The sequence below is a fragment of the Mchenga conophoros genome, linkage group LG3, assembly GCF_057382185.1.
Source record: "Mchenga conophoros isolate Kocher_MC1m ecotype Shallow Benthic linkage group LG3, M_conophoros_male_GT1.1, whole genome shotgun sequence".
NCBI lineage: Eukaryota > Metazoa > Chordata > Actinopteri > Cichliformes > Cichlidae > Mchenga > Mchenga conophoros.
In genome coordinates, this window is record NC_140528.1 from 5572820 (window position 1) to 5594487 (window position 21668).

Genomic DNA, 21668 nt, shown 5'->3' on the forward strand with positions numbered 1-21668 from the left:
AGGGAGCTAATTAGTAAGAGTATTGTTACTCTCCGCAGGAGTCGTCCAGCAGTAGAAATCAGTCCAATAACAAGGTGTGTAACATCTAGCAGGGTGACAGAAAAACCCAGGGTAACTTCTAAGGACCTCAACGTCTCTCTCACATTGTGTTTTTTAAACATGCTTCCATTTGTCACTTCAGTCTTTACTCTGAAATACAGGAAGAGAAATCATGGCTGAAACAATTTCTCATGAAACCAGGGGTGTGGTCCAACAGTCAGTTTGGTGAGGAAGGTTCCTAACTGAGAGAAGTGACCCAGAAGTATCTGTGTAGCAGCCACAATGAATCCAGATCATGAGCTTTATTAACTGATCAAAGTCTCTTCTTTCATCTTCTGTATCATTCAGTTTGCATTGGTAATGCCCATTATTGTAATGCTTTTTTAAGACCAGCAAAACTTTATTTCACTTTGGGTTAGCTGGGATAAGTGATGGATGGAGGGAATTTTACTTCAGCCACAGAAATCCTAAACAGGAAGGAGGAGCAGAGTTACAGTGGATCACTATCCAGCAGGGAAACAAGGTTTATTTCAATTTCTTGGCCATGGGTGAGATTTACTGAGTGGGCAAATTAGGGAGACGACACCATCAGATCCCGAGCCCTCCATGTGTTAATCAAGAGACGCCTGCTGTGCTACATCCATAAATAATGAATAAATTAGGAGCTAAAGCTGAAAGGACAGTTTATTTGTACCATCTTCACGTGAACACATTCAAGAACATCACAGATGAAGAAACATTAAAAACTTCCACACTACATAAAGCAAGAAAAATTGTTTTTCTTTCAGGTGGTTTCAGAAAAACAGAAACATCAAACATCTCCAAGACTCTCTTTGAAAGAACTAAAAACCTTTGTTATCATGGTCCAATCATGAGTGAACTCCCCGATGAAGCCTTGTGTGCTAAAACATGTCAGAGTTTTAAAGGTTAAACATGAGTTTCCAAAACGTTTTGCTGGAGAACAATGAACTATTTGACTGAGTTTCAATCATTTACAGACGAGCAAAACCAGGACAGAGAAAAAAGGACAAAACTGACTCAGTAAAACAACAGAAAAGAAGATCCCATGTAGATCTGTATTATGTAGAAGTTCAGCCCAGCAACCAGTTCAGTTCAACACAAGTTTAAATGATTCTATCTGAACTCTGTGGAGCCTGATCTCAAGCTTTTTGACTCTGACCAGAGGAAACCAGAGGATCTTTCTGTGTCTTCAGATTCACTGTGATCCAGTGATGGGAGTGATTTCAGCCCTGAGTGATCGCGCTGATGTTTGCACAGAGCAGACAATGAGGTGAATGTTTGGGCACATTGGTAACAGTGAAACAGTTTATTAGTAACGTGGGATCGTTTGTGTGCAGAGTATGAACTGAGATTCCTGAAGCTCTTGTCACACTGGTCACAGCTGTAGTTTCCTTCCATGTGTGCACGTTCATGCCTGTTACGAGTACTTGAATGTGAGAAGCTTCTCTCACAGTGTCTGCACTTGTGTGGTTTCTCTCCTGTGTGGACTCGTTTGTGTGATTCAAGCTTCCATGCAGTGGTGAAGGATGACCCACACTGATCACAGAGGTGCTTTTTAACCCCACTGTGAATCAGTTCATGTTGTTTTAACTCACTTGATGTGGTGAAGCTTCTCCCACATTCTTTGCAGTATTTCAGTTTGTCTCCAGTGTGTCTACGTTGATGTACTTTTAGGGTCTTTTGCCGACTGAAAGTTTTTCCACAGAGGTCACAATGAAAGTCTTTCCCACCACCACAGTGATGACAGGGTTGAGAACTGGATCCATCTGTGTGGCTCTGCTTCTAAACAAAGACACAAAGACAGTGTAAGTCAGTCCTTCAACATTTGTATCCTGAACGTCGCCTGAAATAAAGAGCATCTCTGCAGACGTCCAACTACATTTGACTGTTTCAGTTAACACACTCAGTTTACTGGGCTACAATAACTACAATACTACCACCATAATACTACAGTAATACTAAAATCATAACTGAAAGGAAAATCTGAATAATCACTCAGAGCTGCTTTTCCATGCAGTAGAATTGCTAACATGCTAACACAGTTTAATGAGCAGAGTTGTTCCAAACAGTCAGGCTAAAATGACAAGATAACAATATAAATACATACCTCACAGTAGCTGCACTTGTAGAGTCTCTTTCTGGTGTGGATCTGTTGGTATTGTCTCAGGTAACGTGGAGATTTAAAAGTCTTCTCACACAGCTCACATTGATAAGGTCTCTCCTCAGTGTGGGTAAACATGTGTCGTTGTAAGTCTGCGTCTGTTGTAAAGTATTTGCCACACTGTTCACAGCAGTACACATCATGTCTGGTGTGAATGCGTAGGTGTGTATTTCGGCTCCCTCTCCGGCTGAAAGTTTTTCCACAGATGTCACAGCTGTATGGCTTAATTCCAGAGTGGGTAACTAGATGCCTCTGTAAGTGGCTACTGCGAGTAAAAGCTCTGCCACACTGATCACAGCTGTATGCCTTAATTCCAGAGTGGGTAACTAGATGACTCTGTAAGTGGCTACTGCGAGTAAAAGCTCTGCCACACTGATCACAGCTGTATGCTTTAACTCCACTGTGGATGAGTTGGTGTTTTCTTAGGGAAGGCTTGAAGGAAAAAGACTTTCCACACAAGTCACAGCTGAACGGTCTCTCTCCAGTGTGGATGACCTGATGCCGTTTTAGTGAAGCCCTCACAGTAAAACCCTTCCCACACTCGTCACAGGTGTGTTTTTTCTCTCCCTTTCTTCTGTGAGGTTTGTCGGCCTCCTGAGAGCGCTGACTTCTGGCTCCATGTTGGTCCTGCAGTGACAGAGATACAAACAGAGGCAGTGAGTGAAATGCAGTCGTGGAACAAACTCAACCTTCAAACTCCATTAACACTAGTTTTAAACCTGAAGGTGGAGCGTGGCACCAAACACCTTAAAGGTCTCTTATCCCCACCTGCTGGTAGTTCTAACACATTACATCCAACCTGCTGTTAAAGATAATTCATGACTGTTCAAACACTAAAATCATGCACACACACACACACACACACACACACACACACACACACACACACACACACACACACACACACACACACAGTTTTATAATTTAGATTATTTTGTTGTTTCCTATCACATATTTCTATAATTTGTATAGATTTATACAGAATTATTCAGTGATAATAAATCCTATGTTTGTTTATTCTAAAGGAACCCCGTTAGCTTCCACAACAGATGTTGCTCGTCTTCCGTCAAATACTCACATAAAATATTACACAATAAAGTGGATTCAAGATATCCACATAATTTCACTCTTACATCCACAGTGAGGTTTCACAATTGTTCAAATATAAGCAATCAATAATAATAATAATAATATCAATAACATTGAGGCACATTACACAAATTTCAAAAACAAATCATGTCTTACAATATTTACAACAACTAAAAGCTCTGTAAATCGGCTTTTAAGTGTTCATTGAAGTTTTGAATAATTCTCTAATTTTTTAAGGCAACTTATTCCACTTAAAAGTTGCTCTAAATGTAACAGTTTTACAAAACGTTACTTTTAACTCGAGCATTTACTAAATTGCAGCTTGTTGAAAACTGTGTAATATGATGATGTATTTCATCTGGATACTGCAGCTGAGCAGAATAAATGTGGTGTGTTTAACAGAATTGCTTTCTTTAGAACTACAAGTAAGCCATAGAATATTTTAGCCTGTACAGGAAGCCAAGAAAGGTTATTATGCATTTGATCAATATTAGTATAGTATGAACATCTTCACACTAATCTGGACGCCTTATTCTGGACTAACTGAAGTCTGTTAAGATCTGTCTTATTAGCTGCTGACCAAATGATTGAACAATACTCCAGATGAGACATTACTAGTGCATTAATGACATCTTTCATAATGAAGAAGTGATACACAAAGAGCATTTCATAGCCATAGCTATGCCTTGTCGGCAGAGTTATGTGACATTAGTGATGTTTGTACTTTCAGCGTTAACTTGGTTTTAAAGCCTTTAAAATATACGCCGTTCAATAGTCGACCTTCATCTGACAGAGAATGTGATGATTTTGTGGATAATTAAAGTCAGTCATATATCCACAAACACAACAAGCTGAAAGTCAGTGATGCTGCTCGGTTTGCAGTCCTGAACATCACGGCACAAGCAGGATCCACTGCACTGTTAATGTTAGCTGTGTTATATTGCTGCCTCTGTTCGGTGGTGTCGAGCCAAACGGACTTTAACGTGTGTTTGAACGAGCTGACGGTTCACTCGTTAAGCTGAAAGAAAGATGCTTTAATCACAGCAGTCACACATGTGTCCACTGCACCATCTGGAACTCTTCTTGTTTACACTCGTAATAACACAAACACTAAATCCTGCTTCTCTGGTGCTGTTGTGTAGCAGTGTGTACACCTGAGACTGTCACCTGTCTGTCCTGCACTCTCTCTCTGTTTCTTTCTCTCTGATTGTGGAATAAAAGTATGAACATGTGTTTATAAGTTACACTTGTGTTTGAATCCTGCAGCTTATCACACATTTGATTTCCATGTGTGACGACTGCAAGTGTCCAGAGTGAGGACAGACTGAGGGAGCCACTGCTGCACATCATCTGTGAGGCTTTGCAGCCCTGATGATCCACCAGGACAAACTCAGCAGTGTGTGAGGAAGAGGAGGAGGAAGAGCCAGCAGCAGCTGACAGATGGAGAGAATAGACAGACTGTTCCCTGTTTGTGAAGGACTGCTAGGAAAGTTTAACATAACTGTCTGTGCTGAATCAGTCTTATTAGGTAATGTTCAAATAATGTGATCATCCCAGTGTTTCCAGTGTGGGAGAAAGTACTCAGGGCCTTCAAGTTACACACTATGAAAGGCAGCAACAAGTTTAATGTTCAGAAACCTAAAGTATGCATCAGCAGCAGAATGGAGCTAAAAATAAATGTTGGTTTCAGTTCTATGAAGCTTTGAGTATTTTGGATCAGTAGCTGCTGTGTTTGTTGCATCATATTGCTGTAATTGTTTATATGCTTTATGTATATTTCAGTAAAATCATAATTCACGTCGGCAGTAATGACACCCGGTTACGCCAATCGGAGGTCACTATAATCAATATTGAATCGGTGTGCAACTTTGCCAAAACAATGTCGGACTCTGTAGTTTTCTCTGGTCCCCTCCCCAATCAAACCAGGAGTGACATGTTTAGCCGCATGTTCTCCTTAAGTTGCTGGCTGTCTGATTGGTGTCCCAGAAACGATGTGGGCTTCATAGATAATTGGCAAACCTTCTGGAGGAAACCTGGTCTTGTTTGGAGAGACGGCATCCATCCCACTTTGGATGGAGCAGCTCTCATTTCTAGAAATATGGACAAATTTATTAAACCCCCCAAAATATGACTATCCAGAGTTGGGACCAGGAAGCAGAGTTGCAGTCTTACACGGCTCTCTGCAGCTTCTCTCCTCCTGCTACCCCCCCAAAAAACCATCTCCATAGAGACTGTGTCAGCTCCCAAAAAGACAAAAAACAAACTAAAAACCAGCAACAAACAACTTAAACATAAACAATTACAAAGAAAGAACAATACAGTATCCACATCTGAACCAAAGAGTAAAACAGTGAAATGTGGATTATTAAACATTAGGTCTCTCTCCTCCAAGTCTCTGTTAGTACATGACTTAATAATTGATCAACAAATTGATTTAACTTCCATGTAGATGCTAAAAATGACAGCCTCAACATGGCATTTAATCTGTTATTAGACTCAATTGGTTTCTCTCAAAATGTAAAAGAACCCACCCACCACTTTAATCACACTCTAGATCTTGTTTTAACATATGGCATAGAAACTGAACATTTAACAGTGTTTCCTGAAAACCCTCTCCTGTCTGATCATTTCCTGATAACATTTACTTTTACAATAATTGATTACACAGCGGTGAAGAGTAGACTTTATCAAAGTAGATGTCTTTCTGAAAGCACTGTAACTAAGTTTAAGAATATAATCCACCCACTGTTATCATCTCCAATGCCCTGTACCAACACAGAGCAGAGCAGCTATCTGAACGCTACCCCAACAGAGGTCGATTTTCTTGTTAATAATTTCACCTCCTCACTACGTACGACTCTGGATACTGTAGCTCCTGTGAAAACTAAGGTCTCTAATCAGAAGTACGTGACTCCGTGGTATAATTCTCAAACACTTACCCTAAAGCAGATGACTCGTAAGCTGGAGAGGAAATGGCGTGTCACAAATTTAGAGGATCATCATTTAGCCTGGAGAAATAGTTTGTTGCTTTCTAAGAAAGCCCTCCGCAAAGCCAGAACATCTTACTATTCATCACTGATTGAAGAAAATAAGAACAACCCCAGGTTTCTCTTCAGCTCTGTAGCCAGGCTGACAAAAAGTCAGAGCTCTTTTGAGCCAACCATCCCTTTAACGTTAACTAGTAATGACTTCATGAACTTCTTCACAAATAAAATTTTTATCATTAGAGAAAAAATGACCAATAATCATCCCACAGATGTAATATTATCTACAGCTACTCTTAGTACCATTGATATTAAGTTAGACTCTTTTTCTCCAATTGATCTTTCTGAGTTAACTTCAATAATTACTTCCTCCAAACCATCAACGTGTCTTTTAGACCCCATTCCTACAAAACTGCTCAAAGAAGTCCTGCCATTAATTAATTCTTCGATCTTAAATATGATCAACCTATCTCTAATGATCGGCTATGTACCACAGGCCTTCAAGCTGGCTGTAGTTAAACCTTTACTCAAAAAGCCATCTCTAGACCCAGCAGTCTTAGCTAATTATAGGCCAATCTCCAACCTTCCTTTCATATCAAATAGGGCTGGGCGATATGACCCAAAATTCATATCTCGATATTTTTTAGCTTGTTGGCGATATAAGATATATATCTATATATAGAGCAGATGTACATAAAATTTACTCAAAAATAAATTATGAGCATTTATTAAATAATAATGCTCCATAAATAAAAGAAAACAATGTTGTTTTTGTGCATAACAAAAAGCTCACAATTGTGCAGTCAAAATGTAAACTAAAAGACGCTGAGCACAATAACAAAGACAGATTTCACAGCTGCTCAGTTCCCAACTTGTACTGCGTGACTGACAGCCTGGAGTTTGAAATCCGCTTCGCAACCACGTCTCTTAACAGGTGCCATTTATGGTCCTTATACACAGTAGGGTAATATTGTAATATTGTGTTGAAGCACAGTACGTATCACTCCGCGAGGCTCAGCCGTAATGCTCTGACAATCCATCAAGCGGTGCAGCTCCGTAGCTTACCAAAGTCGTACTAAAACATTTTTTGACAGATTGCTGAGCGCTGTGTACCACATAAAATCGGTTCGCAGCCATCAAGCACAACCAGAATTCATACATAAGGCGCGCTGTCAACTTTTGAGAAAATGAAAGGATTTTAGTCCGTGCACCACCTCTGGGCTGCATGCCGTTAGCGTGGTTAGCTCGTTAGCGTGGTTAGCTAGCTAACACGTTGACGGCGTCCAGCCCCACACACGGGTCGATGCGCAGTAACTCGTTAATGGAGATTTGCCGTGTCCATCTTGTCGCTTCCTGCAGGTGAAGCAATGGGGGAGGAGGGGGAGTTGTGTTCAGTGAAGGAGAGGCGAGGCCGAGTAACGTTGTGAAGACGAAAGTGGACGAAAGAGAGGCAAACTTGCGGCTCCACAGGTATAATTATAATGTAACATAGACTATATCGATATAAAGGATATTGTCACATCTTATATCTCGTATAAAAATATATCGATATTTTTTAAAAACTCGATATATCGCCCAGCTCTAATATCAAACATCCTTGAAAGAGTAGTTGTCAAACAGCTAACAGATCATCTGCAGAGGAATGGTTTATTTGAAGAGTTTCAGTCAGGTTTCAGAGCTCAGCACAGCACAGAAACAGCTTTAGTGAAGGTTACAAATGATCTTCTTATGGCCTCTGACAGTGGACTCATCTCTGTGCTTGTCCTGCTAGACCAGGGGTGTCAAACTCAAATACACAGTGGGCCAAAATTCAAAACTGGAACAAAGTCGCGGGCCAACGTTAATATTTATTGAAAAAAATCTTCCTCCAAATATAACAAGGAACCTTTTCTTACAGACTCAAATAAGTTTTGCTGAAAAACTGAATATGGAATAAGAAACGCTTAATACTGAACGATATATAACTTATATAAACATATATAACTTAATATTGCACACATGCAAAATTGAAATTCCAATTAAATAACATATCACTGGAATGCATTTCTTAAGTAAAAATTGTATTTGCAGCCTTCTGATTTAAATTTTAGCAGTAAACTTTTTCCCCAGGCTAATAATAAATGTAAAAATAAAATAACAATAATAAACCACTTAACTAATAAAAATATCATTAAACGTGAAACCATTCAAGCCCATGTCTGGGAGTAGCAAGACAAATTGCACAAAGAAAATGGTAATTATAGCTCAGTTTGCTACACACTGATCTACTCTGATGCGTCCAAGCCAGACACCTGGCATCTCTTCTTGGATGCTAGTTCCTCAATGTCTGGGCTCAGGCTCTGTGCTGGGGAAATCCTCAGGATCGAGTGAAGGTGTTCATCGGTCAGACGTCTCCTGTGAGATGTTTTGGCCATCTTCATTGAGGAGAATAGTTGCTCACATAGGTAAGTGCTGCCGAACATGGAGAGCATCTGAGCAGCGTGGGTCCGGAGCCCAGGCATTGTGTCAGGGATGAAATGTGGAAATTGTGAAGCGCCCACAGCATCATACTTTGATTTCAGCGTGTCACTACACTGGAGTTCAATCAGCTCCATTTGGAGGTTTGTTGGTGCTTTTGCCACGTCAACTGCAAAAGGATTACTGAGCAGTTCAAATCGACATTTCTGGGCGTCAAAGTCGGCAAACCGCCAGGTAAACTCAGTACTGAGTACACAGAGTTTTTCAGCAAACTGTGCACATGGGAACACAGCAGTAGAGATTTGCATGTTCATCGTTTGGCAGCAGGGAAAATGGCCCAGGTTTCCTTGTAGCATCTGATTCTGCCACAAGCACAATTTCGTTTTAAAAGCCCTCACTGCAGTGTACATATCTGTGATGATACGCCCCCGTCCCTGAAGCTGCAGGTTCAGTGCATCGAGATGGCTCGTGATATCACACATAAAGGCCAGCTCACACAGAAACTCTTGCTCCCTGAGCTCAGCTGTGTCTTGCCCTTTGCTTTCCAGAAACTGAAATATTTCCTCGCGTAGCTCGAAACATCTGTTCAGTACTTTCCCTCGGCTTAACCACCTCACCTCCGTGTGATACGGCACGTCTCCGTATTCCGAACCACACTCCTCAAGAAAAGATTTGAATTGGCGGTGATTCAGACCTTTGGCTCTTATAAAGTTAACTACTCGTGTTACTGCGGTCATAACATGTTCCATCTTTAGGGCTTTGCCACAAAGTGATTCTTGATGTATGATGCAGTGATAAACAGTCAGCTCACCTGCACAGTTCTCCGCTCGCATCTTCTCCCGTACCCTGCCCACCAGTCCGCTCCTTTGACCACACATCGCTGGTGCACCATCTGTCGTTAACCCCACAAGTTTTTCCCATGGCAACTTCATTTCAGTTAGACATTTGGAAACCTCTTCAAATATTTCCTTCCCTGTGGTTGTTCCATGCATTGATTTTAATCCTAAAAGTTCTTCCGTAACACAGAGTTGAGTCCACACCACGGATGAAGACTGAAAGCTGGGCAGTATCAGAGGCGTCGCTGCTCTCATCCACAGTGAGGGAGAATGCAACGAAACTGTTTCCCTTCTCCATCAGCTGGTTATTTAGATTGTTGGCAAGTTCACGTGTGCGATCAGCTACTGTGTTTCTGCTCAGGCTAACATTTGAAAATACTTGCTTTTTCTCTGGGCACACTTTCATCATACAACTTTTCACAAACTCTCCCTCACTGAAGGGCCGGGCTGATTTTGCGATCTCTGCTGCCACAACAAAACTAGCCTTTACAGCAGCCTCACTTTGTGATATGGCTTTTTTGAACATAGTCTGTTGTGAAACAAAACTTCTTTTCATCTCTTCTGCTTTCCGGCGCCTTTGAGTCATGTCCAGGTCCTTGTACTTCTCTTGGTGTTTCGTTTCATAGTGTCGTCTAATGTTGTACTCCTTGGTTAAAGCCACATGAGCTCCACATACAAGACAAACAGGTCTGTCTTTTACATAGGTAAACAGATATTCTGTCTCCCACCTGTCCAGGAAGCTTCTGTTTTCGTTCTTTCTTTTCGCCATTTTGGGAGAGGTAGCGCGGCAGTATTCATGCGGTTGCTATGACTACAGTAAACAGAGGAGAGGGCGTTAATGGGTCCTGTCCTGACTGACGCGCCAAAACGCCAACAGAGCATTCTGGGAGTTGTAGTATTAGCAGTACATGCGCTGCATAAGACCGGCGGGCCAGCTCTAATAGTAATTTGGTATGGCCTCGCGGGCCAAATGTAATTAGGCTGCGGGCCAAATTTTGAGTTTGACACCTATGTGCTAGACCTTAGTTCAGCGTTCGATACTGTCAACCATAATATCCTATTAGAGCGATCAGAACATGCTGTAGGTATTACAGGTACTGCGCTGCAGTGGTTTGTATCATATCTATCTAATAGACTCCAATTTGTGCATGTAAATGGAGAGTCCTCTTCACACACTGAGGTTAATTATGGAGTTCCACAGGGTTCAGTGCTAGGACCAATTCTGTTTACATTATACATGCTTCCCTTAGGCAGCATCATTAGAAGACATAGCATACATTTACACTGCTATGCTGATGACACCAAGCTCTATCTGTCCATGAAGCCAGATAACACACACCAATTAGTTAAACTGCAAGAATGTCTTAAAGACATAAAGACCTGGATGGCCGCTAACTTTCTGCTTCTTAATTCAGATAAAACTGAGGTTATTGTACTCGGCCCTGAAAATCTTAGAAATATGGTATCTAAGCAGATTCTTACTCTGGATGGCATTACCTTGGCCTCCAGTAACGTTGTGAGAAACCTTGGAGTCATTTTTTACCAGGACATGTCCTTCAACGCACATATTAAACAAATATGTAAGACTGCGTTCTTCCATTTGTGCAACATCTCTAAAGTTAGAAATATCCTGTCTCAGAGTGACGCTGAAAAACTAGTTCATGCATTTATTACTTCCAGGCTGGACGACTGTAATTCATTATTATCAGGATGTCCAAAAAACTCGCTGAAAAGCCTTCAGCTGATCCAAAATGCTGCAGCAAGAGTCCTGACAGGGACTAGAAAGAGAGAGCATATTTCTCCTGTTTTGGCTTCCCTTCATTGGCTTCCTGTTAAATCCAGGATTCAAAATCCTGCTCCTCACATACAAGGTCTTAAATAATCAGGCCCCATCTTATCTTAATGACCTTGTAGTACCATATCACCCTATTAGAGCACTTCGCTCTCGCTCTGCAGGCCTACTTGTTGTTCCTAGAGTATTTAAAAGTAGAATGGGAGGCAGAGCCTTCAGTTTTCAGGCCCCTCTTCTGTGGAACCAGCTTCCAGTTTGGATTCAGGAGACAGACACCATCTCTACTTTTAAGATTAGGCTTAAATCTTTCCTTTTTGCTAAAGCATATAGTTAGGGCTGGACCAGGTGACCCTGAATCCTCCCTTAGTTATGCGGCAATAGACGTAGGCTGCCGGGGGATTCCCATGATGCATTGAGTTTTTCCTTTCCAGTCACCTTTCTCACTCACTATGTATTAATAGACCTCTCTGCATTGAATCATATCTGTTATTAACCTCTGTCTCTCTTCCACAGCATGTCTTTATCCTGTCTTCCTTCTCTCACCCCAACCGGTCACAGCAGATGGCCACCCCTCCCTGAGCCTGGTTCTGCCGGAGGTTTCTTCCTGTTAAAAGGGAGTTTTTCCTTCCCACTGTTGCCAAAGTGCTGCTCATAGGGGGTCATATGATTGTTGGGTTTTTCTCTGTATCTATGAAGCGCCTTGAGGCGACTTTTGTTGTGATTTAGCGCTATATAAATAAAATTGAATTTAATATATTCTGAGCTAAGTTGATCTATAGTGTTACATCATATTCTATAAGGATGTTATGTGTTTGTAGACTTTCTGCCCAGTTTGACCCATTTAGCAGAAATCAGCCTGTTTAAGGCTCTGATGTCTATTCTGTGTGACTTAAAGCAGTTATGACATGGTCCGATTTTCTCACCCAATAAAGGAATATTTCATATATCAGTCTACTCTTCATTCTATCAGACACAGTTATCACACCTCCTACATTTGCTTTTACACATATATGTAAGCATTGAGCCAAATGTAATAATGCCAACATACTGAAGGAACAAAATTTGTCTCTTATATATGAGACATCTGTATACACACTGTCACAGATACTTGTCTGTGAGTGAAGTGATTAATATAATAACTATAATATTGGCCATATTATATTTACATTACCACAGTGAGATGACTTTAGTCTCATGAACAACATCAGCTAATTGTTATTTACAGCTAATCTTAAACGACTGTTCAGCACAGAAATGAAGCCCAACAATCATGTTTCACAGTCCTGTGGTCTCAGCCTCAGATACTCATCAAATCACACAGAGATCATGTAGAAACAAATGAACTAAATATGTTCTCCTTCATTTCTGTCAAACAAAGCTGTATGAAACGTTTCCAGCTGTTAGTATCATGGTTGCTAGGCAACCTGGGCAGCGCGACGGAGGCTAGACGTCCCATTTCACGAGCCTACGAGCCTCGCACTTCGGCCTTAGCGGTCTTTGAGTACGCGGCCCTTGAGGACTTTAAAGCTGCAGAACCTGAATCGGGATACAGCCATGATGATCTCCAGCCTCGTGCTCGCCAACATTCTCACCTGAGTTAAGAAGACGATCACTGAAATGGTCTCAGCAGGTCCTTTGATGACAGCAATGAAATGCAGTGGTAAGGCTTTTTGGGGATTAAGTTCGTTTTCATGGCAAAGAAGGACGATGCAGTTCATCTGATCACTCCTCATAACATTCTGGAGTGCAGGCAAAATGCTATTATAAAAACTTAAGCAGCAACTTCTCCAGGTTCCAATATTTATGCAATTCTCAAACCTTTTGGCCACGACTGTATAACCTCTTCTGAAGTTTAGTGGATATTATACATGGTTATGCTCAGGATGTGTCGGCCAGTTTCCACTGGAAACGCCTTTTGGTTAAACTGTCAGCGAGGAATTTGCATTTGCACTGTTACATTTTTATATAACTTTAATGCACATAAACAACAGCTGCTTGTTTCAGTGAAAATACATTGATGGGTTTTTAATAAAGTTGTGCAGCTGTAAAGTATTTTGTCTGGTGTCAATTCTATCGTCAGCTACATCGTTATGGCAAATGTTCAAATGTATATGGTGATAAATATCTTTGGTCATATGGTCCTGCTCTGTCTGTCACCTTCTGTGTTGAGCTCATTGTTTCCTCTGTAGTGGCTGAGCTGAGTCCAAGTAGCTGAAAATGTTCCTCTGCTGCTCCGTCAGACTCTCCTCCTCCTGCTGATCAGCTGGGACACAAAACAGATCTTTGTTAGGCTCCACACTGCACTGAAGAGTCAAAGTGTCTCATATGTTCATCTGACAAGTAAAAGAACACATTTTTGTTTCCCGAGGTGGGCAACTTGTTGGAAACAAACACAAAAGGTTTGAGCACTGATACCTGCCATTGCTGGCATTGAAAGATGCAACGCCAGCAATGTGGATTGTCAAGACTCAAACCAATCATCAAGCAAAGACAACAGGGATCATTTGTTTCTGTTTATTTAGCATTCACAGCATTTGTAGTTGCCTTCTGTGCAGGGGAAGTCCACGCACACTGTGTGGTACCGCCATCCGCAGAAGGTGCATTCAACCTCTGTAAGAGAAATGAGATTGTCTGAGACTGAAATGATATTCACTAAAGAAGTGGTGATTTGTAAAACTTCACATTTTGATCCGGGACGTACTCTGCATGAAAACAAGCGCTCACTCTTCCTGCTCAACAAATGACAAGGGCGGAGCCTTATACCACGTGATACAGAAGCTGTGCCGTGTGATGCTAAAATTAGCAGGGAAAAAACCACGGAGAGCACGTCAGGGATGATGAGAAAGTGACAGGAGAAAATCCGTCCCGGTCAACCACCCAAACATCAATAACGGGAACCTTATACAGCGCTTCCCTATACACGTCGAACTCCCGCAGGCACAAAGACATTACGGAGGCTATCACTTATCACCTGACCAAAGATATGGCTCCATCAACACTGTGCAAAACGAGGGATTTAGGAAAACGATCAACACCCTAGACAAACGCTACACAGTGCCGTCCCGCAACTATTTTTCTATTGTTGCACTACCTGCTCTGTACACGCAGCGTCGAGCAACGGTGGAGACGGAATTTCAAGCAGGACAACATTTTGCTGCAACAACAAAACGTGAGACATTTGTTGTTTTATGTTTATTTATTGTTATGAGAGAATCATGATCTCAATTCTAAGCCAAAAAATCGTGATTCTCATTTTATGCAAAATCGTGCAGCCCTGACATTAACACAAAACTATTGTTTCACCAGAGAAACACACATGAAGAGAGAGAGAGAGACAATAACAGCTACCAAACAGTCGTCATAATTCGTCACACAATGAGAAAAGGACAAATCAACAAGTAACAATGACTAATTAATATTAAAATCTGTAACATAATGTATTGTTTGGAGTTTAGTCTGATTGGTTCAGGATGAGCTGCCATTATCCAATCACACGTCTGCTTACCTGCATCTTTTCTCTTTTTTCTAACCTGAGCACCTGATGGCTTTGAACTTTTGTTGTCCATCTTCCATTGGTTTGAATTTTGCGCTCCAGTACAAACACAAATCCCCCAACCCGAGGATCAGCACAATTAACCTAACAGCAGGCACGTGCAGAGGGGGGGGCTAGAGGGGCTTGAGCACCCGCCCCTTTCCTGATGGTGCCCAAGGTGCCCTTTTGTTGAGGCAACTTTTTTTTAAAAAATTATTATTATTATTTTTTTAATGTGTGTGTGCGTGCGGAGTCCTGTCTGTGCTCCTCAACAATAATATTTAACTATTAATCACATTTTGCTAAATAAAAGGATCTGGCTTGCATCAGTCACATGATCACATTTAACCAATGATCGCCCTTGACGGCAGAACGCGCTGGTTACGAGCCGGGAACGAGCTCACAAAGAGCACGCGCATTTTTAGCGGTCCGGAGCTGTAGGAGAAACACAAGTTAACTCAGAGACACAGACTGATGCGACACAACCAGTAAGTAGGTGTACAGCGTGCACTGTAGTGTGTAGCACACAGGAGTATTAGCTTATTACGTACACGTTGGTAAGCTGTCTTGTTGCTACTGACGAACTGAAACAAACGAGCGTGCTGTGTGTGCAACAGCGCGACAAACATTATCTGTCCTTTTATTAACTGCACAAGTAGTGCTGGTCACAGCTGCTGGCTACCTGTGTAAGGCTGTCATGGGTCTGTAGCTCTGTCACCGTTTTAGGGAACATATTTAGTTTTAAAGTAAGTTTCCGGGCTTTTCCTGCCTTTCTGGAGGGATTATATTTCACTAAAAAACGATCTAATATGCATGTCCACATAATTATGCATTATTATAATTATAATATATTAAAAACACACGCTGTATTTTAAAGAACATACATTAAGAAGCAGATTATATTAGATTTATATTTTAAATAAGACAAAAGTTGGATGTTACAGCAGTAAAATGATTGTATCTCTACAGTTTAAACATGTAATAAGCTTTGCCCTGCACAGAGTGGATAGTGAAACACATGGAATCATCATAAATACATTATTTCATATTTATTACTTCCCCTCCTCATTGCTTTATTATTGTAGCTCTAGTAATAAATAATAATGTAAGGATTCTGGATCAGCACCATGATGCCCATAGTATATACAGTATTCTGAAGAAGGTCTAAAGTGTCACTGTGTGTGCATGTGTGTGTTTTATTTAGATGGATTTAAAAAAAAATATTACTCATGATATAACATTGTGCAGACATGGCTGGTAAGGACATGAGGAGGAAACAGCAGGAGCTGTGTGAGGCTACTAAAGGCAGGGCTATAACATTTTTCTGTCATCATTTTATTATAGATTAAGTGCAAGAGTTGTTAGGTGTGGATAATTAGATTATAGTTTATTGCAATAGCAAGTTGTGCCTTGTTCTCACATAGCAAGTGCAGAGTGATATATGAAATGATGGGATGGAAGGAAGAAGAGAAGCAAAGAGTGATTCACAGGCAGAGCCTAAATTATTTCTCACAGTTTTTTGTTGCCTTATGGTTCCAAGCGCTGTCACCAATCTTTGCATTTTGTTATTATCTCATGACACTTGTTTAATCAGCTACCATCTCTCCTGTGGACTTTTTAATGTCTACAGTCTCAGACCAACACAGCCCTGCCCTCATAGCTGGACTGGCCATCGGGCATACCGGGCATTTGCCCGGTGGGCCGCTGGCGATTTTTTTTTGGGGGGAAGGGTATAAACAATGAAAGGTGTTGGATTGGCCAATTGGTCATGATCGACTCTGGGCTGGACCAATTACAGCCGAGGAGGTCGGATGCACCCTCCCCCTTGTTTAGCAATCTTATAGACGAACTAAAGAAAATGGAGAACAAAAAAAGGAAAGGAGGTGCCGAAAAAATTAGGGCCAAAAAGAAACAAGCCCTTCAGGCAGACGCTGCCAAATGTGTGAAAATTACTGAATTGTTTGGTGGTAGCTATGGCACAGCTTCCGTAGATTTAGCAACATCAGCAAGTGGTGGAGGCCAGCAGGTGGATGAAGGAAAGGGGAGGCAAGAGGAGGAGAGACCCGAGGTGGCCGCCGGTCATAGTGGCAGAGGAACTGAACTTCAGGTAAGAAGTTATGACCTGCTGTCTATCTGTGTCAGATAGAAACTAATTTTAGTTGTAGTTTGTTTTCGTTGTGGTGACTTTATACAGTCGCTTAGAATAACTCGTACAGCGTAACTAGCATGACGGAGTTTATATACTGCTGGGCGGGTGCTATGAAGTTGCTGATAGTAAATTTTATTTTATGCTTAAGGTTAGTTTCTCAAACTTCTCAAATTCTTAACAAATTGTGCCAATCCATGTTGCACCAGCTGATTTATCATCAAACGTGGAGAAGTCTGTGACAGAGGAGACAGAAGAGCAGCAGAGAGAGATGGAAGAGCAAGAGAGAGAGATGGAAGAGCAAGAGAGGGAGATGGAAGAGCAGGAGAGAGAGATGGAAGAGCAAGAGAGAGAGATGGAAGAGCAAGAGAGAGAGAGCCAGGGCATCGATTACTTTGCTCGCCCTGAACCTGCCATATTACAGGCCTTCTTAGATTACCACCCACAGCAGAACAGTAGCAGTGCAGTTGTGATGAGGGTGTTCAGCTGTAAAGATGGCACCAACAGGAAGTGGCTTACTTATTGCAAAGAACGCCATTTATTGTTCTGCTTTGTGTGTCTGGCATTTGCAAGGCTGACTGACACCAGCACATTTATAACAGGCATGAGTGACTGGCGACATATACATCTGCGCACAGAGGAGCATGAAAAGAGCAATACACACCAGACCTGTGCTGAAGCTTTTTTCTTAAGGTGCTCAAAAGGCAACATCAGGAGCTTGTTTGCTGGCAGTCAGTTGTCAGCTCACAGAGCACAAGTGAAAAAGAGACGGCAAGTTTTAGAGCGTATAGTGGATGTGATCAAAGTACTTGGGAAGAGGGGACTCAGCTATAGGCATGTGGAGAATGAGGCTGCATACACTTTAGGTGATAACACCATCGATCATGGTAACTTTCTGGAACTGATTGTGTTATTAGGCAAGTATGATATGTGCCTTGGAGAACATTTGAATGACTGCATTGAAAAAAGCAAGAAGTTGCATCAGACCAGTGGATCAAGAGGTAGAGGATCTCTCATCACCCTACTCTCCAAAACAACTGTCAACTCAGTGATTGATGCACTTGGCCATCTCCTTCAAGAGAGCATCGCCAGTGATGTCCAGAAAGCTGGGATGTTTTCTGTTCAGCTAGACACAACCCAAGACATCACAGGTTATGATCAGTGTTCAGTAATCATCAGGTATGTTACTGAGTCTGTGCAGGAGAGGCTTGTCTCCATAGTGAGGTGCGAAGCATCCACGGGGCAGTACTTTGTAAACTTGCTTTCCGGAGTTTTAGAGCATCTGAATCTAGACAAGGCCATGTGCATTGGGAATGCATTGCATGCCGGGAACTCCTGGCAAAACAATCCAAGTACCGCATCAAATACAAGCATTTGCAATTGCAGCACCGCAAAACGTTCATTCTCCGGTTCCAATACCTTCTTGTCTTTTCTTTGCCACACAAAAAAGGTATGTACAAAACGACAGAGAACAATGCCGGTCCGTACAAAGACAGACTCGACGAAAAGACAAAGAAAAGATACGAGGAAAAATCAAAGGAGTGAAAGGGTCAGACCCTTACGAGCACACAGAGGGAAAAAGACGTTAGCGTGCTGCCCAACTTTCACCACGCTCAGATTTATAATTATACGCTTCTTGGAGTGAGTGCATACACTCATGAAGTTTAGTAACTTCAGGTCACTGCAACAAGCCCAGGTAGTTTACTGACGGATGGGTACAGGACCTTGAAATGCACCGAAAGACCATCGTACGAACAAAGGTAAGTTTACCTTTGTTCGTCTCACAAATCGTCGTCATAAAAACACATTCGTTAACCGTGTATTAATATAACCTTTGAGCTCAACGGTAATTAATTAGTAGTGGAAAAATAATTGTAATATTTGAGCCATTTCTGCTGTCCAACTACTTCTTACAAAATACATTTTTAATGTTAATTAGATTTTTTTTACGGCAGAAATAAAGGTTATATAAAAGTCACTGCCACAGACTGATTGCGGCTTCTACCTTGTTACACTAATGTTGTTTGTAGCTCAGTATGACTTTATGTCATCCATGAGGGATGCATTTGACATATGTTTCACATATTATAGCCCAACAAGTTACTTATAGCAATTTAAATACGAGCAATCAGTTTCTTTGCAAATAAATCAGTTTTTGGCACAACACCGGCTATTGCAGTTAATAATACAGCAGCTTCTTGCCATTTTTTGTGTTTCTTTTTATCGCTGTGTAACTGAGTTCAATTGAAAGCCTGCATGCGCTAGTACCTCTTGCCAAAAGTTCCCAGAATCCTTTGCGGTTTTATCCATGAATGACGTCACATTTTTGGTGGGTTGGTCTCCAGTCAAAATGCCCGGGCCGATTTTTTGTCCCAGTCCAGCCCTGCCTGCCCTCCAGCACTATCCACAGCAACCCCTCAACAGCAACATTGTACCCATCAGGTAAAGCATCGGCTACGTTTGCTTTGCCTTGTTGCCCATATTAGATTCTTGATGAAAGTGTGTTGTTGTTATTCAGCCTGGTTCAATGTGCCCCTTTTTAACTTTGAGCACCTGCCCCTTTAAACCTCTCTGCACAGCCCTGCCTAACAGACCTACACCTTAGTTCACAGATTCACTTTGTCTAAGGTTGATTTCTGGGATTTCACACAACCCAGGATTCAGATGGTGAATCCATGATGGGCTTGGATTTACATCATTATAAATGAAATGTGCTCTACTTGGAAGCAGCCGGCCCCGCCCCTTTTGACGGGTTGTGTGAGACTTTAAATCATCAAACTGTAAATTATAAATTAAATTGTTATTGATCCTTTACCCCGAGTCCTAAAGTGTAGATTTATTTTCTTACTCTTCTTATATTTATTGTTTGTTTACTTGCACCGCTGTAACTGCAGCCTCGTCGTCTCGTCTCTCTATATGCTGGACTGTCTGTAGCGGAGATGACAATAAAGTTTACTTTGACTTCAGCAGCGCGCAGGCGCACCGAGGGCTCTCGCGCTCACTTTATAGAATTTAGAAAAAACATGGGTGCAGATTATAAGTCTGTATCATAATATCTGTTTGTTGTTTTTATTTTGTTTTGCGAGTTGGTTATTAGATGCCGCTCCAGCCAGCCAGAGACTCCCCGCCGCCCCGCCCTCTCCTCCCTGTGCCGCCAGCAGCAGGCGCACCTCGCAAACGGAGGGCGCCCTTACTCCCAGCAAATGGCTGATAGAAAACCGATCGGTGCCTACGAATTTCCCAATATGCGCTGGCATGACGTCGGGGAAGCATGGGTACGACCGATTATTTTATTTTTTTCTTGCCCGTGATGCCCCCCCCACCACGATGCATTCTATTGGTTTGCACACTTACACACACCCAGCTGTGGTTTCCTGTTTTGCTGGACTCTGGAGAGCCCCGCCTTTAACGCTCTTCTCTCACAGAGAGCAACAGAAAACTTGGAAAAACTCCAGATTGACTGAACTCAGTTCAAAGTTACCTTGACACCTTTAGATGTGAGACGTAGTGATGGTCCGCTTGAAGCTGACGCTCCGGTGCGTGTGTCAGAAAGATCAACGCGCTGCTTCAGAAGCACCGTGTCGAGGCTTGATTCGTTTGGCCAGAGTCACGTGATCAGTGACGTCTGAAGCTTCGTTTAGAACGTACCTTTTTTTAAATCGAACTTTATTGAAACACAATGAGTATACAACATACAAACAGATGAAGTTTACAAAAGAACAGAACATGAACATACAGAACCAGGAGTAAAAAAATGATGATATGAGTAGGCGAAAAAAATCTACATATAAATATTGTTCTGAGAGGCTTTTTGTTGGTTGAGTCTGAAATTGATTGTATGTACAATTCATATCCTTATAAAAAGGCAGAAATATGGTGTTTTATTAATAAACTTACATTTATGGATATAAAATAGCTAAAAGTATTAACAAATATTTTATAAAAAACATTTATCATTCTTCCTGGGGAACTTAAAGAAACAGAATAAAACATTTTCCCATCGTAAAGAAAACTCCCTTAAAATATGGACAATAACAAAACTGCTAAATTCTTCCAGAATCTCTGTGTAGAGGAACCAAAAGAGATGTGCCACAGTTTCTGGATGATCCCCACAGAAAGTTCAATTAGTATTTATGTCTCTTTTAAATGTCACCATATAGTGACTGGCTGGGTCACATTTATGAAGAATTTTATATGAGATTTCCTTCACCTTGTTCACAATTAGATATTTATGGGATCATCCAGACTGTCTTCCAGGTGATATCTGGAACATGTCGGTTCCAGTAAGATATTCTATATATGGGAGAGACATGATATCTTCTTGGAATAAACTACGTATTCTCTTATTGCTGTTACCAAGTTCCTGTGAAAAGCAGATTTTTCCCACTGCTGACTCAGCTGGATCAGGGAGAGTGACTGAGGCAGATATTGAGCTGTCAGTGTTTTTATATAACATTAAAGTCCCTGAGGGTATGGCACCAAGCACCATTGAGAATTCCCCAACACTGACGGGAAAATTATATAGTGTAAGGAATTCATTGTAAGTAAGTAGTACTCCCTCGTTAAATTTTAAAACTTAGTAGCGGCCGCCATTGTTGGCAGCTGAAATTT

At 41.5% G+C, this 21668-nt stretch overlaps 1 protein-coding gene across 1 annotated transcript; it reads right to left on the minus strand.

Annotated features, from left to right (window-relative positions):
• Positions 1-705: 705 nt before the first annotated feature.
• LOC146577076 (uncharacterized) lies at positions 706-9906 on the minus strand. The gene is made up of 3 exons (XM_085251851.1): positions 9563-9906; positions 2168-2848; positions 706-1842 (listed from the first exon to the last, which is right to left on the minus strand). The coding sequence occupies exons 1-3, from the start codon at positions 9641-9643 to the stop codon at positions 1174-1176; spliced, it is 1431 nt and encodes a 476-aa protein (XP_085107977.1). The 5' UTR covers positions 9644-9906; the 3' UTR covers positions 706-1173.
• Positions 9907-21668: the final 11762 nt, after the last annotated feature.